General features: G+C 40.2%; 1 protein-coding gene across 1 annotated transcript in view; it reads left to right on the top strand.

Annotated features, from left to right (window-relative positions):
- Positions 1-10482, top strand: part of SLC7A1 (solute carrier family 7 member 1) — a 50632-nt gene extending 40150 nt beyond the window's left edge. The window contains exons 11-12 of the mRNA XM_075851680.1: positions 1916-2024; positions 2859-10482. Of these exons, the coding sequence (XP_075707795.1) occupies positions 1916-2024; positions 2859-3019 (270 nt within the window). The 3' untranslated portion in view covers positions 3020-10482. The remainder of the gene's footprint in view (positions 1-1915; positions 2025-2858) is intronic.
- Positions 10483-18242: the final 7760 nt, after the last annotated feature.

Below are 18242 nucleotides of genomic sequence, written 5' to 3'. Positions count from 1 at the left end.
TCCTGGTTATATCTGCGTCTGGGAAAGCTGGGTGACCACCATTACCCCTCATACTGGAGTGTTTAGGGATGTGACTAATGAACCTCTCACACTCCAGTGGGAGGGGTAATGGTGGTCACCCAGCTTTCCCAGACCCCTGAACGGTAAATCTCTCTAGTTGTGCTGAGACTGTTTGTGAATGTGACTAATGAACCTCTCAGTCTCAGCACAACTAGAGAGATTTATCGTTCAGGGGTCTGGGAAAGCTGGGTGACCACCATTACTCCTACTGGAGTGTGTTTGGGGATGTGACTAATGAATCTCACACTCCAGTAGGAGGGGTAATGGTGGTCACCCAGCTTTCCCAGACCCCTGAACGGTAAATCTCTCTAGTTGTGCTGAGACTGTTTGTGAATGTGACTAATGAACCTCTCAGTCTCAGCACAACTAGAGAAATGTATCATTCAGGGGTTTGGGAAAGCTGGGTGACCACCATTACCCCTCCTAGTGGAGTGGGTTTGGGGATGTGACTAATGAACCGCTCACACTCCAGTAGGAGGGGTAATGGTGGTCACCCAGCTTTCCCAGACCCCTGAACGATAAATCTCTCTAATTGTGCTGAGACTGAGAGGTTTATTAGTCACATCCCCAAACAGTCTCAGCACAACTAGAGATTTATCGTTCAGGGCTTTCCCAGTACAGTTTCATCATGTGTCCTTCATACAGGGGGGGGGCGTCGGGTGGGGGGGCCCGTCGGGGGTCACGAGAGCGGGGGTCTGTGAGATAGAGAGTGGGACATGCAGAGACACACATCTTACCTGCAGTGCAGCTGGTCTTCAGTATGGCGCCTGCAAACAGATGCTCTGCTCTGTGTGACTGACCTGCGTCTGCGCACTACAGAGCCATAGAGCAAAGTCAATGGAACGGCTCCCGTTCATTGACTCCTATGCACTGTAGCTGCCGTATTCCATCTCTGTATGTGTCGTTAATCGACACATACAGAGATGAAAAACAAAATGGCAGCCCCCATAGTGAAGTAAAAGTTAGAAAAAAGTAAAACACAAACACGCACATAAATAAAAGATTTTATAATAAAACACTAAATGCAAATTGATATCCAAAAATTTTTTTTCGTGTCACTCGTCCTTTAATGGCTGTTTGCCATCCGTTTTTCAGTCCTTTAAAAAAACGGATGGATTTCATTTGTCTGGTGTTTTTTCAGGGGGTTTGGACAAAATACCCTCAGTGCCCGTGTAGATAGTGCCGCAGTGCCCCCTCTAGTTAGCGCCACACATCTCCCCTGTAGATGGCGCCAAACTCTCCCACCTATAGATAGTGCTACACCCACACCCCCTCCGTAGATGGTGCAATTGGGGCTTCCTCCAGGAGCAGAAGCAACACTCATAGCGTTGCCGACGCTCTGGCTGGTGATTCTGCGGCTGGAGGATTCTCACATCACTGCCCATATATGGATAGTGACATCAGGGGCTCTCTCTAGGGGCGTAATCCCTGGCCGGAGCGTTGCTGGGGATTACAGCACCTCAAAGCCCCTAACGTCACTGTCCATGTATGGACAGTGATGTCAAGGGCTTCCCGGGGCTCAGCGCATAAAGTAGCGCTGTGCTCGGGAATCCTCTTGTGAGGGACAGGATCAGTTTTAACGTCCGTCACAAGGATTGATTCCTGAAAAACGGCCGTTAAAAACGAATCCATTAAGCTCTATGGGGGCCGTCTGGCCGTGAAAACGGCCAAAAATATGACGTCCTATTTTTTGACGGCCAGTATTCACGACCATTTTTCCCTGTCGTGTGAATTTAGCCTTTTGGTAATTTTGTACTAGCCCTTTTACAGCACTATACCATCATGTTGTGTCACAGTTCACACAGTGGACTCGTCAACCCTAATGCACATCCTAATAATATGTCTGTTCTCATAGGTACCGTGTGTTCCTTTCATCCCCATCTTGAGCATTTTCGTAAATGTATACCTGATGATGCAGCTAGGCAGAGGTACCTGGATACGATTCGCAATCTGGATGGTAATAGGTAAGTTAAAGTGTAGAAATTGACCATTGGCTTGTTTAGGTGGAGCTAATTGAAAAACGCTCTACTCATATTTATTGGCTTTTATTGGCAGATTTCGTCAGATTTGATGGGAAAAATAGCTTTTAGAGGCAGAGCTAGTTTTCCCGTCAAAATGACAGACACCGTGGCAGGTTGGGTCCGTCGGCCGCCAGTGGTATCTTGTCATGCAATGCTTGGAGAGCATAAAAGCCGAGACCGTTAAAAAATATGCACTGTAGAATTATACGCCCATATAGAAATACAGATGTGTGAGAAGATCCGTAGACATTTTTGGGCTCTGTATTCTGACCTTATTCCATATGGGCTGCCTTTGGAGCCAACACATGCTGGTGTGAATAAGACCTAAGGCTGTAAAAAATACATAGCTATAAAATGAAGCCGACTTCTAACATTACTAACGCTGTAAGGCTGCTTTTTGATGGCTGTAAGACTGGCGCATTTTAGCGTACGTACCACGGCTACAATACACAGAAACGCCAGCAATTCTACTGAATCAGACTTAACTCCTCATAGCATCCTATTGTGATCTTCGTCTGATTCGGTAGAATCACAGGTTACCTGGGTACTGCAGCCATATTACGATGGCTAGAATGAGCCAGTGTTGCGGTCATCTGAAGTGGCATTTCTCCCAAGGGTGCAAGTGATACATTCCTTGTGGTCTTAGGTGAAAGTCACAATCCTACACTTCTAATAAAGAATCCTCTATTCAAATTTGACACCATTCTCTATTGCAAATTTTATTTTTTTTGCGCCTACGAGACATAAGTAACAATTTTTCTTGCTGTCTCTGTGCAGGTTTCATCATATACTTCGGTTATGGCATGTGGAACAGCACTGAAGCTAATGGCTCCAAACCAGACAGGAATACAAGTGATTACAAAAGGACCGAGGTGTTGAATAATGAGAAACAAGCTTTTCTGGGTGACCCAGAATCTGCTAGCTCAGTGACTGCCTGAAGCCCGGAGCGGGAGGCTTGAATGGTTCCGTGTTAATGTAACAAGTCAAAAAAGGACTTGACCCAAAGCTTGCAACCTACACAAACCATATGACACCAGACAAGGGGCTGCTCCTCCGAGTGGTCAAAATAGAGTGCCGCTTGTCTACTATTGCTGCTATTCCCTTTCAACACAATTCATGGATCTTGCTTTAAAAGAACAGACCTGCTGCAGTTTTTTATCATACTGCGCATCCTATAGAAAATCGTTAATCCATGTACACCGCAGCAGCGGGTCTTTGTTTTAGCCTCTTTTTAATTAGATCAATGGTGGATATGTTAAATCCAGTTGTATGGGTATAAGAAAGAGAAGATGAATGTTTTATCTAGTCAGGAAGTCACTGAAAGTAGGGTTTAGGCCTCTTCCACACGGCAGGATTTTGGTCAGAATTTTGCATCCGTATTTGGGAGTCAAAACCAGGAGTGGGACCTTCACAAGGATTACTGGAAAGTTTTGGCTTCTAAATAGTAATGCAAAATACTGACCAAAACACCTCCGTTTGAAAGTGGCCTTAAAATGTTTATTGGGGAATATTTTCAATTAAGACCAGGAGTTTCCTGCCGATGATCCGTGCAGCGAAATGCGTTTACAGCCAAACTAGCACAAACTGTGTTAATTTTATACCTTGAAGAAAACTTAACTTATTGTTTTTACATTATTTTTTTTTAATCTAATTTTTTACTCTTGTAGTGCAGGGCACTTAAAAGGGAGATCTCTTCCAATATTCCAGTCTTCTCACTTTTTATATTGTATGCTGAACACTAGAAAAAAAATGCCATGTTTTAAACCTTTTTAGGGTTTGTAGCTCAGTGTGTTCCTCCAGTTAGACATCTTTAATGTTGAGTTGGCTGGCAATGTAGTAAATAAGATCTACCGGCAAGCATGGACCGTTGAGGCAGAATATATATATATATATATATATATATATATATATATATATATGTGTGTATATATATATATATATATATATATATATATATATATATATACACACACACATACATACATATGCACACAATCTCTCTATCATGAGAAAAACAAAGCAAACAAATCCCTTTTGAATTTTATGGTTTTGCGTATCAGGACATAATACAGAAAACATCTGGTCCTCCTGAGCACACCCCACGAATCAATAGCTTTTAGAACCACCCTTAACAGCAATAACTTTTATAAGTAATCATTTTCTATATGACTTTATCAGTCCCCTACATCGTTCCGGAGGAATTTTGGCCCACTCTTCTTTACAACGTTGCCTCAGTTCATTGGGGTTTTCGGACCTTTGTTTATGCACCGCTCTGTTAAGGTCCCGCCACAGCGTTTCAATTGGTTTGAGGTCTGGACTTTGACTGGGCCATTGCAACACATGATTCTTTTCTTTTTCAGCCATTCTTTGGTCTTCTCTTTCAAAAGGACATTGTTCTAGAAGTCTTGTGGTTTATTCAGTTGCAACTTTGCAAACTTAAGCCGTGCTGCCATGTTCTTTTTTTTTTTCTGGCAACCCTTCCAAACAAGCCATGCTTGTTTTAGTCTTTTTTTTTTTTTTTCTCTAATTGTACCGTCATGAACTTGAACATTTAACATGCAAACTGAGGTCTGTAGTCTGGGATCTAGCTCTTGGGTTTTTTACATTTTTCTGGGCATTGCACGGTTGGACCTTTTGGGGTGATTTTGCTGGGACGTCCACTTCTGGGAAGATTGTCAACTGTCTTAGATTATTTACAAGTGGAAAACATTTTTCTTACTGTAGAATGATGGACTTCAAGTTGTTTAGAAATGGCCTTATTAACCCTTCCCAGATTGATGGGCAGCTACAATTGCTTCTCTGAGATTATTGCTGATGTCTTTCCTCCTTGGCATTGTGCTAACACACGCCTCAATTCTCCATACCAGCAAACTGCCAAAACTTCTGCTTTTATAGAGGTGGTCACACTTGCTGATGATCGATTAATCAAGGTCATTTGGTTAGCCGCACCAGGCTGCTAGTTAGCCTCTTAATTCCTATGGAAGCAGTAAGGGTGTACTTAGTTTTTCACACACAGCTTTTCAATTCTGGTCTAGTTTTTGTTCAATAACAACACGGTGTAATTTGTCATGTGGTGGTCATCTGATGACCGTTTTAAGACCTTCTAAGGACCAGATGTTTTTTATTTCCTGATACGTAAAACCATAGTATTTCATGTAAGGTATACTTTTCTCATGACTGTAACTGCTACAGGGCCTGCTAAGGGAGGGGGACTTGGCTCTGGCTGGTCCTCCCATCCCATGGCAGTCAGGACCTATACATGGCTCTCCCTAAACACATGCATTACAACATTTACCAACAAGGGTGAAGGTTGGCCCATTGGTCAGACCAACCTTGACTCTTACAACGATTGGGAAGAGGTGAGGAAGCAAGCATTAAGCCCTCATATCATGGGATGTGGTAATGTAAACTGAACCATGTGCCTTCCTCTTCAAGATCTCATCAAAACCATACTATGTATTTGATCATATCATCAGTCTTTTCCGTCTACCAGGCTAATGTCTGTAATTTTATTATTGAACTTTTATTTAAGTGCTTATTATTAGCCTCTATTTATGTTTTGTGTTGCAAATACAAGGGTGATACGTTCTAGATTGAAACATTATGGCATCTCGTATGCTAAAAATTCCAGTCTGGCTGTCTGTATTGGTTGAAACTTGAAGTTTTAACCGTTCTATGAAGAAGACCGTCCGCTGTCAAGGGGTTGGGGTTTCTCTCCTGAGATTACGCAGATAAAGTATGGATTGTTTAACTGGTTAAGATGTTGTAGGGCTGATGTTGTAAGACAAAAAATTCTCCACGACGTTCAGCATCTCAAACATTCAACTCCTATTAACCTGTATCTTGTTAGACAATCGCTCATGCAAACCTTCCACTGTGCCTAGTACTCTGACATATAACATGTCAGAAATCTAAACTCAACGCTTGGATCCTTATAATATAGACGATAGAACTCTAGAAACTGAGATTAAAGTGCTAATTTTTAAGATCACAGTTCATGTATATTTTCTTGCCATTGCTTATGAGATCTCGAATGGGCAAACTGCTCAATTTGTCACTCCGTTGTACAAAACAGGGATTTATATGTATTCTACAACAGTCTAACCAAAAAGTCTTACACAAACACTAGTGCTTATGAACTATTTATCCCAGATGACTCTATAAAGAGTCTATGACCGTCGTGTCATTCGTATGTGTTCCATCCATAATCCCAATACACAAAAAAATCTGGCTTTTTCTTTAATGACTTGGTTACCGGATTTTAACAAGGAAAACATCACATACTGTCAAAATTTCTAGGTCTTGGAAAATAAGTTCTAGAAGATGGAAAGCGGAGTGGAGGGTAGCCTGCATTTTCCAAAGTCTACGCAGTACAGTGATCCCTCACTTTATAATGGTGGCTCTGAAACAACTTCATATTGTAAAGTGAAAATATTGTAATGAAAGACTATAATTCTATGATTGATTTACTTTACCTCTTCCCGCTGTTACCGTGTTTTTTTTATTAACATTTTCGCTTTTTCCTCCCCATCTTCCAAAAGCCATAACTTTTATTTTAATTTTTCCGTCATTAAAGCCGTATGAGGGCTTGTTTTTTCTGGATAATTTGTAGTTTTTCATGGCACCATTTATTGTACCATATAATTATTGTTTTTTACGGCGTTCTCCGTGCGATAAAAACGACTGGCGGGTGCGATGGGACGTCAGAGGGGGCTGTCTCTTTCTAATGGCTTAGATGCATCGGTCACTATTCACCACGGCATCGAAGAGGTTAAACAAGCTGTTTGGTTTTGGGGGTTTTTACAGCCCACACCCACGTAGTATGGAGCAGGCTAAGCCTGTGAGCCGACTTCATACTCCACTCATCCTGGCTATGACAAAGGTATACGTCAAATATAGGGAAGGTGTTAAGATAGCAGTCATCCAAATCCACCCATGGCTGTTTACTAAATAGGGGAGTGAGGAACAAACCACTGCAAGACCCTTTGGGCCAGAGGTGTAACTTGAAGCTCCTGGGTCCCAATGCCAGACCTCTCACCTGCCAAGTGCTATTTATAATACTGGTGGTTTCCGATATTGCACTGGAGTCTTTGTCAGGCACCAGGACCTCGGTGCGGCTACTTCTACTTCTGGCAGCAGCTGATCTCCTAGCAGGACAAAGGATCAAAAGGTAATGTTTAGTGAAATCGCACATATCCGATCCTTGTTTTCCCCAACATCAACCATTAGGGGTCAGTTTGGAGGCTCCATATACGGTAGATTATTGGCTGATCCTGCCAATAGTAACTTGCGTGTATGAGCAGCTTTAGTTTTTAAATTAACCAAAATACTATCTCCATTGTAATGTGAGAGATCACTGAACTGTAAGTCCTTTTAGTCTGTTTGGAGAACTTGGCAAACCCAAAAAAATCTAACTTCGCACAGAGGTGTCCTAGCCGAGTATTTTTATATAACCCTCGGATAAATCCAAACTGGTAATAAACTGTTACTTGGGCTACATGTTCACACCATTCGGCCTAGCCTAAAACCGTTTTGTGTACAGAGTATGAATTGTTTTCAGTGATAATCCAATGCTGGAAGTTTCTAGTTCAATTGTTTTCCTGGACATCATGTAAATATAACAAAATGTATATATAGAATTGTAATGGCTTTCATATAGAACAAAAAGCTTCAAGATTTCTTGGATTTTCTTAGTGGGAGGCACGTTTCTTACAGAAATTGTTATTTCTTTGATTATTCTTGTCTGTTTATAAGTGAGTGATCGCATAATCTGGTGTATCCGTTCTATACAGAGAATTTAAACTATTATGTGTGAATTACGTTTAAAAGTGTTCACAGCATGTTCATAGTCCTGTACTCCATCTGAGATCATGTTAATATTTATAAAGCAGGGTTGGCGTCCGCAACATGCAAACCTGGACAGATGCCAGGACCCACTAGGCATGATGAGTAACATAGCACTTGCTCGTCACCTTTTAACTCCCAATGGTGGTTTAGACTGGAGGGGGTGAGGGCTTATTGTGACCCTCCCAAGGGTTCACGTACAGCTGGAGCCAGCCATATGTTTAGGTTTTGAAACATTAGGACAGATTTACCAATACTGGCTGTTTTAGACCATGTAAATTTGGGACGAGGAAGTCCGAAGAGGCGCCAAATTTATCACCGTGCTACATGGTGTATGATAAATTTGGTACATCTTGCTAGATATGTTAGCCACTTTTCTCTTCCTTATACCACCTCCTGGTTGGGGTTAGTTTACACAGGCATCATATTATAAACCATTCACCTTTCTATTGGACCTCACCCCCTTATCCAGCACGGCAATCCGTGTCTAAAACAGTTAAATGTGTCGTGCAGCATTTTCACCAGAATTCTAGCGCATTTTGAATAGTAAATCTGCCCCATTATGTAAATCATCATGATTTTAACAAAAATGATTACGATTTTAACAAAAATGATCACGATTTTAACAAAAATCATTAAAGGACCTCTTGTATAAAAACTAGTCCGATGCAAATCTGGTTGCTATGGGCAAGTGATGAAATGTTATTGTCTGCATTAGTTTACGAATTTTAAGGAGTTAAAGTGGCTTAAAAATGATGCTTCACTAACTTATATTAGGGAGCTGCAATATGAGCAATTCTCTAATATATATAATGCTCTTATGGGATATGTCCCTTTTATCAATGACAGCCATTCCAATAACCGGTACATAGCACCACAGAAACCAATGCAAACGGTATGACAAACCGTTTGAGGGATAACAAATATCATTGTATTTATAGCACTTGAATGTCTGACTTCTAAAGGGACAGAAAATGAAGTTTTATTATTTAATTAAATTCAAATGTCTTGTACTTTGTTTGAAATGTTACCAAAGTGTAATCACAAGTATCTATGTGCAGCAGTATTCCTCAACCTGTGGCTCTACATCTGCTGTAAAACTACAACCAACTCCCATCATGCCCTGACAGGACATGCTGGGAGTTGTATTTTCGCAGCGGCTGGAGAGCCACAGGATGAGGAACGTTGATCCGAGGCTGCATTTGGTTTGGTGATAAATTCTCCGTACCTCCATAATTTAAAACATGTGACATGATCCTAGCACTGGAAACTATGAACTGAGCTCTAACCTTGGGAATGGTTCTTTCCTCTGATGTACTGAGATATCTTTACGATATTTTCGACTAGTGACTGATAGGAGAACGGACGTCCTAAAGTCTAATGTGAAAGCAGCGGTGATCAGAAGGAAATTACTTTTCACTGCATGCATATGTTAATACTGCCCTGAGGTCCATAATTCCCATGTGGTCAGTCTGCTTTTCATAAATATAAGAGCTGTAAAATTCCTTTAATCCAGCAATAATGGGACCTGAGAGGTGCTATACTATAACATTTTTATAGATGATGGCCACTTATAAGGGTAGTGAACCTTAGACCGGTTTGGGATAGCCACATTATCCAGACGCCCCGCCCCCGTTCTACTGTTCCAAACTTATATCACCATCGAAAAAATGTGGCCAAAATATCACTGTGAGAAACCGGAAACCACAAAATAAAATGTTAACACAAGATCTTCTGCTAGAACTTTAAGGGCCCTTTTACACGGGCCAATTTTTGGGCAAATGAGCGTTCGCAGAACGCTTGTTCCTGATTGCCCTGTGTAAACAGGGCAACGATCAGCCGATAAATGGGCAAACGCTCATTCATTGGCTGGTTGTATCATTTTAAGTACCGAAAAAATTATCTTTGTCGGCAGCACATCTTCTTGTGTAAACCGGGAGATGTGCTGCTTACAAGATAGAAATGTATGAGAATGAACGATCGTCCCCGTACTAGCTCCGTGTGAAAGGAGCAACTCCGTGCCGATCACCGAAAGCTATCTAATTGATCAGCGCTCGCTGGAAATGATCTAATTGGCCGTCTCTGCTCAATCTGCAACTTTACATGATATTATAGTTTTGTGCTGGAAATGAGTGTCGCATCATCAGCCTTTTTGTATTATCAGATGCTGGATTACAGGAATTTTTGATGCATATTCTATAATCCTATCTAGGTCATGAACCCCACTATAAAACTGTGCCTTCCATTATTTCTAGTTCTATTATGTATTTGCTTTAGTGAAGTGAATGTTGTTTTTTTTCTCTTTTGTTTACCGCTTTGTTTTATGTCAATTGTCAACTTTTTGAAAAGTGATATCTATATTTTTCTTCTGTAAATAACTTTCTAATATTTATCTTATTTTAAATATCTTAGATATTTAGCTTTATTAGTAACCTTTTGTATTTGTAAAAAAAAATCCTAGGGTAATATGTTAGAGTAGTTATATGAAATGTGCGTTTGTGAAACTTGCTACGCGAGCTGTGTGTGAAAATAATAAAACTTTTGTTTATTCTTGAAATCCGAGGTGGTTTTTGTCTTTACTGTTTTGCATAATAAACTTTTTTTTTTAGTTTTAGATTTGCTATTTCAATACTGCTGCCGTACATGAATCCAGGTAGCCCATGCAGAGGGGGATACATTGTAGACTTCAGCCAAGCTTCATCAAAAGTGAATGAAGACCATATTCATCATGATAATCGTGTTTGTGTAAATATCTGTTAGTGGGGGAGGGGAGGTATTTTATTACAATGGATTTTGGACATTGGACTTCAAACACCATAGATATTTCTGATGTATGTCATAAATTTGCACATTTGCCGCATGCAACAAGTTTATAATATCAAAAAATTATTTTTCTTTTATTCTTTATGCATTCTGCATTTTAAAGGGAATGTTTCATGTATATAATTTTAGTTTCATTGGTTAGTCTGTAGAAGATAAATGTGTTTTTTGTTTTTTTTTAAACTTAGATCTTTTTGTATTTTTAAAAACTACTCTGTGGTTTCCATATTGACGTCACACACACCTCACATTTTGTAGGTATATTAAACCCAGTAGTAAGGCCTTTTAAAATCTATACAGCGCAATGGTGTATTTGTACACTATTTTCTGTGTAGACCGTGCAGCAGGGTGTGTTTTGGAGCTGCCACTCCGAGAGGGATTGTAGATGGGCTGCTATGCAACAGACAATGCAGCTGTAGTAGACACATGATGAAAGGGAACTGCTAATAATACAAGGTATGTGAGCAAATGTGGCGTTGTTGATGGGCTGCTATGCAACTGACAATCTTGCTGATAAGTAGACACATAGATGTATTGGAGATCGCTGGCCCTCCAGGCAACTTGTAACATTGTCCCGCCCATATGTGACCGCTGATAAGTGCAACAATGTCAGTTTGTGCAATTATCTTATGTTTGTGCTGTTTTCAAGTAACATAAAATTAATGTTGTAAATATAATCAATGATCGAAGTGTCTAATATACATACAATATTGTTAAAAAAAATAGCAGTGAGTTGTTTAAAAAAGCAAATAAAGTGCAAAATCATAACTTTTATTTGCCTAAATGCAAATGCACTGGAAATACTACACATTAAATTCTAAATCAAAACAATAACAAAACCTATCCAGTTTGTGTCAACCGCTTCAGGACCGAGTCTGTTTTGGCCTTGAGGACAAAGCTAACTTTTTTTCAAATCTGACATGTCGCTTTATGTCGTAATAACTTTGGAATGCTTCTACCTATCTAAGAGAATCTGAGATTTTCTCGTGACACTTAAACTTTGTTAGTGGAAAATTTTGGAATTTATTTGTGAAAAACGCCATTTGGAGAAAATTTGCAAAAATTAGCATCTTTCTACATTTTAAATGTATCTGCTTGTAAGACAGTAATACCACACAAAATAGTTAGTAGTTAACATTTCTTTCCCATAGGTCTACTTTGTTTGCATAGTCTTTTGAACATTCTTTTATTTTTCTAGGACGTTACAAGGCTCAGAACTTTAGCAGCAATTTCTGCCATTTTCAAGAAAATTTCAAGATGCTATTTTTAGGATCAGTTCAGTTCTGAAGTGGCTTTGAGGGGCCCATACAATACAAACCCCAAAAATCACCCCATTTTAAAAACTGCACCCCACAGTGGAAGCCCCCCAAAAGTAACCCTGTTTTGGAAACCACCCCTGTTAAGGAATTTATCTAGGGGTATAGTTAGAATTTTATACAAGGAATAAAGGAGAAAAAGCACCCCAAAATTTGTAAAGCAATTTCTCCCGATTACGGCAATACCCCATATGTGGAAATAAACTGCTGTTTAGACCCACGGTAGGGCTCAGAAGGGAAGGAGCACCATTTGGAGTGCAGATTTTGCTGGAATGGTTTTCGGGTGCCATGTAGGGACCAACGGCGGAATCCCCCCCTCCCCCCAAAGTGACCCGTTTTGGAAACTACACCCCTCAAGGAATTTTTCTAGGGGTATAGTTAGCATTTTGACCCCATAGGTTTTTTGCTGAATTTAGTGGAATTAGGCCCCATGCACATGACCGTATTTTTCGACCGTTATTACTGATCCATTCATTTTTATTGGCTACGGACTGCTTTTAGTATTTTTACTGATGGGTGTCCGTGCTGAAAAAATTATAGAATCTGTCCTATTCTTGTCCGTAATTATGGCAAAGACTCTCCCATAGAAGTCTATGGGAGTTTCGTAAATACGGACGGCTACGGATGTGCATCCGTACACCGTCCGTATTTATGGAAGCGTTGCTATGCAACATGTCGATGACATGATTTGCACCCTACCTCTTTTTTTACGGATCCGTATATATGTATAACATACAGATCCGTATTTACGTACAGTATTTCGGGATAGATGAAAATCCGGTCGTGTGCATGGGGCCTTAGCGTGGGCCTGCTCCATACATCACTCCTCGCACCACGACATGCTATTAAGTTGTGTTGGGCAAAAGGGATAATGCGCAGCAGGTGGTTCAAAGTGAAAATTAAAATTTTCCTCTGATCTGCCATTTTAGTGCACAATACGTTGTGCCACTGAAGACAAATACCTCATAAAATTTTAAGCTGGTTCTCCTGGGTATGGCAATACCATATATGTGGACGTAAACTGCGGTTTGGGCATTCTGTAGGGTTCAGAAGAGAGGGAGCAGCATTTGGCTTTTGGAGCTAGGTGGTAGTTCTGTTTGAAATACCAGGAAAACCCCAGTTTATAATGTGGGGCCATATGTAAGCTGTGTGGAGAACCATAAGAGCATAATATGAGGGTATAATAATGCGGTAAATAAATAATAATACATAGATATGTGGCCAGTGTCGCACTGATAAATGGTGCCCAATCTTATACGCTTTTGGAACGATCTGTACATTTTGCATTGCCATATTCTGAGAGCCAGAACTTTTTTATTTTTTCTCCACCGGAGCTGTGTGAGGGCTTATTTGTTGTGGGATAATCTGTAGTTTTCATTGGTACCATTTTGGGGTACATGCGAATTTGTAGTTTTTTTTTTGGATCACTTTTTATTCCATTTTTTGGCAAGCCATTTTTATTTATTTATTTGTTATTTTTTTTACGGCGTTCTCGCTGGGCTTTAAAATACCATTTTACTTTATTCTGCAGGTTGATATGATTACGGCGATACCATATGTATATAGTTTTTGGGGGTTTTTGCAATACAATCACTTTTTTATAAAAATTTATTTTTTGTATCCCCATATTCTGAGAGCCATAACTTTATTTATTTTTTTCAGTCAAAAAAGCTGTGTAAGGACTTTTTTTGCGGGACGGGTTGTAGTTTTTTATTAGTACAGTTTGGGGTACATGCAAAGTTTTGATCACTTTTTATTCTATATTTTGGGAGGGGCGGTGATAAAAAAAAATAGTGATTCTGCCATTGTTTCTTTCTTCGTTTTTTTTGCGATGTTCACTGCGGGTAAATTATTAACGTTTGGGTCATTACAAACGCGGTGATACCAAATATGTGACAAAACAAAGAGATTCCACAGCACTGGTTCCAATTGGAATTAGATCTCCATGCTTTTTTCCACAGGATAAAATGGAAAAAAAATTTCTGTGATCATATTGTAGCCCAGGAGAATACAGCATCCTGCGAGTTTGCTTTAGGCAAAGTGGGTCTTTTTAAAAAAAATCAGGGTGACAACCACATGTATGTGAACCTATCATAGAGGCCTTTGTCACTATTGTCAAGCAGAAGGTACACTGATTAAGCGAAGAGTTTGGGGAAACATCGTTACTACATCCTAACTTGACTAGTGCCGAGTTGATTACCCTCAAGGATTTATCCGTTGATGTGTCCCTGACGATCAAGCCAGCCAATCGGGGGAGCCTTGGTCGTCATGGACACATCACTTTATCTTGATGAAATTAGCAGTCAGGTTAATGACACCAATGTTTATCAAAAGATGTCTGGTGACCCGAAATTTAGGATCCAACGTAGGATTGCATATATTCTTCAAAATAGATAAAGTATTATTTGGCTTTCTTGTTGTGACATATTCTGTCACTCCTGTGATTTATTGTCTCCCTAAGATACATAAATGTCTACATAAACCACCGGGACGACCTATTGTATAAGGGAGGGACTCCATTTTTAATCCCATAGCAGTGTTTCTTGATCAAACACTTAGGGGTTATGCCAGATCCGCTACATCTTATATTCAAGATACCAATTTTTTAGTGACGCTATCACATACATTCTTGATCGGTGACATTATTTTGGCGTCATTCGACGTCTGTAGACTCTATACCTCCATCAACCATTATTGGGGACTTAATGTAGTGAGGGAAGCCTTGGGTGGGTCTGTGTATTCTGAAGTTGGGACACAATTTTTGATGAACTTATTGGAATTGGTACTTACAGAGAATTATTTTCTGTTTGCCGATTCCTTTTATATTCAAAAGAGGGGGACCGCCATGGGCTCCAATGTGGCTCCCACATATGCCAACATGTTCATGGTGGCCCTCGAAGAACGCCATGTCTGTGTCCCACCACTTCAGTCATGTACTGAGGTGGTGTTGATACATAGACGATGTGTTCGTTATCTGGACTGGCACTATGCTACAGCTTGAGGACTTCTTCACGTTTCTTAACTCCATTGATGAAGATATCCAGTTTACGATGGAGTCCTCAATTACACATTTACACTTTTTTGATACCCTTGTATACAGGGTGGGTGACAAATGAGTTACTGATCTATACCACAAGACCACTGATCGAAACAGTCTGTTGCGATTTAATAGTCAACATCCCCGTCGGATGGTGGAGTCCCTACCCCTTAGCCAAATGTTAAGAGTTAAATGTATTGTAACAGAACCTCAACATCTTACACCACGTTTAAATGACATGGGCGATAAATGCAATCAGCGTAGATATCCACTAGCCCTCCTACAGAAACAGAGGGGCAGGGTGGAAATGATCGCAAGTGAACATTTATTAACATTACGCAGTAAAATAGCTCCAAATAGAGTAGCGTTTGTCTCTACTTACAGTGACATCAGTTATAAGATCTACAATATTATACGCCAGGAGTGACATATCCTCAGGAACTTGTCAGTTGCTGTTCCTGAATTTGGTAGCCCCCCTATGATGGCCTATAGGCGTCAAAAGAACTTAAAGGACAAACTTGTACATGCTGATGTGGGGTCCTTACAAACAAATCGCCAGACAACCCGGGCTCCCAAAAAATTGGGGTGTTTTCCATGCTTGAATTGCATTAATTGCAACATCATGAAAAAGGGAAACACGTTTGTACATCCGTTAAACGGTAAGGTCTTCCACATCACAAATTTTTTGACCTGTGCGTCATCTTATGTTATATATGTACTACAGTGTCCCTGAAAACTGATATATGTGGGAGAAACCACACTGGATTTGCGTGCACGTATAAATCAACACAGATCCACTATTAGAACGAAGAAACTTGACCTCCCTGTTCCAGCACATTTTGTTTCTGCAGGACATGTGGTCCGTGATCTGAAATTCTGGATCATTGACCACGTGCCCATGCATCGTAGGGGTGGTGATAGAGTCTCTAGACTGAAACGTAGGGAACTTGAGTGGATCTTCGGGTTGGATTCCCTACATCCAAAAGGGCTTAATGTTGACTTTAAGTTTGGGGCGGTTATCAATTGATTGATACATGGATTGTGATTTTCAGTTCCCTTGATGTGCCTTGTGTGGTCTTCAAATGTTGTCGATTGTTGTATAAAAAACTGAAACACACATGACGACATGTTTACAGCAATATATAAGATTTTTTAATATATTCATATATTGTCCATTTGCAGATTCCTTTAGTGGATTGGACTGTCTCCTCTGTCTTCCAGAGTCCTCTTATAACTGTTCTAATAGTCTACATCTATGGCATTCTTCACTAAATACATTATGTTTGGTATTGACATCTTGCCTTCTGGTTATGGGGGCAGCACATTATGAGATATTGGTTAATATTACCATGGTGTCAACATTATACAGTGGTTTGGGGACATTATCATCTATATTGTGATTATTTGTAGTTATTAATATATAGGGACATCATAATAAAAGCGTTATGTTGACCTTTTCTGTACAATTAATGTTGCACCGCTTTTGGATGTTTACACATCAAAGCATATGCGTTAATTCTGTCCTCATTATAGGATGATAACTATAGTCACATACGTTGATTACCTGATAGTCTCCTGCAATAACATTGAAATCTTTTAGGTTATCCCCTTCTTGACTGAATTCCCCTATATTTTGCCCCGCGGATGCAAGATCTTTCTCCTTTGAGATCAATCTTTTTCCAGGTTCCAAGATAGCCGCCGCACTGTGAGTTGGACACTGCTCATGCGCGGAACAAATCGAGTGTATTTTACCAAGATGGCCGCCGTGCGGTATGTGATTCACTGCGCATGCACGGGAATTATAGCAAGCGATCTCGCGTGATTTCGCGATGTATTGCAATTTGTGATTCTAGTCCTCCTACACGTGTGACATGCGCAGTATGCACACATGGACGCCGGAATCCATGAGAAGTTTGTCCATTCGGTCTCTGCAGATGATAATTTGCAATTATTTTATTGTACACAACTGGGTGAGTTATTATGTCATTAACACACTTTTGAGATTAGGACTTCCTTTTTTCTGTACCAGTCCCTTAACCATCATTATGGATGTATACATTATCACCTTTATTCAATGTTTGTGTTTTTACATTGTATCTTTTATAATATGCAGTTAGATTTATACTGTCTTTTGTCTTAATCACCGTTTCATGAACATTGGACTTTGTGAGCCTTTATATACACTACCGTTCAAAAGTTTGGGGTCACCCAGACAATTTTGTGTTTTCCATGAAAACTCACACTTATATTTATCAAATGAGTTGCAAAATGATTAGAAAATATAGTCAAGACATTGACAAGGTTAGAAATAATGATTTTTATTTGAAATAATAATTTTCTCCTTCAAACTTTGCTTTCGTCAAAGAATGCTCCATTTGCAGCAATTACAGCATTGCAGACCTTTGGCATTCTAGCTGTTAATTTGCTGAGGTAATTGGGAGAAATTTCACCCCATGCTTCCAGAAGGCCCTCCCACAAGTTGGATTGGCTTGATGGGCACTTCTTGCGTACCATACGGTCAAGCTGCTCCCACAACAGCTCTATGGGGTTGAGATCTGGTGACTGCGCTGGCCACTCCATTACAGATAGAATACCAGCTACCTGCTTCTTCCCTAAATAGTTCTTGCATAATTTGGAGGTGTGCTATGGGTCATTGTCCTGTTGTAGGATGAGATTGGCTCCAATCAAGCGCTGTCCACAGGGTATGGCATGGCGTTGCTAAATGGAGTGATAGCCTTCCTTATTCGAAATCCCTTTTACCTTGTACAAATCTCCCACTTTACCAGCACCAAAGCAACCCCAGACCATCACATTACCTCCACCATGCTTGACAGATGGCGTCAGGCACTCTTCCAGCATCTTTTCTGTTGTTCTGCGTCTCACAAATGTTCTTCTGTGTGACCCAAACACCTCAAACTTCGATTCGTCTGTCCATAACACTTTTTTCCAATCTTCCTCTGTCCAATGTCTGTGTGCTTTTGCCCATATTAATCTTTTCCTTTTATTAGCCAGTCTCAGATATGGCTTTTTCTTTGTCACTCTGTTGTGAAGGCCAGCATCCCGGAGTCGCCTCTTCACTGTAGACGTTGACACTGGCATTTTGCGGGTACTATTTAATGAAGCTGCCAGTTGAGGACATGTGAG

Source organism: Rhinoderma darwinii, chromosome 2, assembly GCF_050947455.1.
Source record: "Rhinoderma darwinii isolate aRhiDar2 chromosome 2, aRhiDar2.hap1, whole genome shotgun sequence".
In the NCBI taxonomy this organism is placed as follows: Eukaryota; Metazoa; Chordata; class Amphibia; order Anura; family Rhinodermatidae; genus Rhinoderma; species Rhinoderma darwinii.
This window is presented reverse-complemented; position numbering and strand designations above follow the sequence as displayed.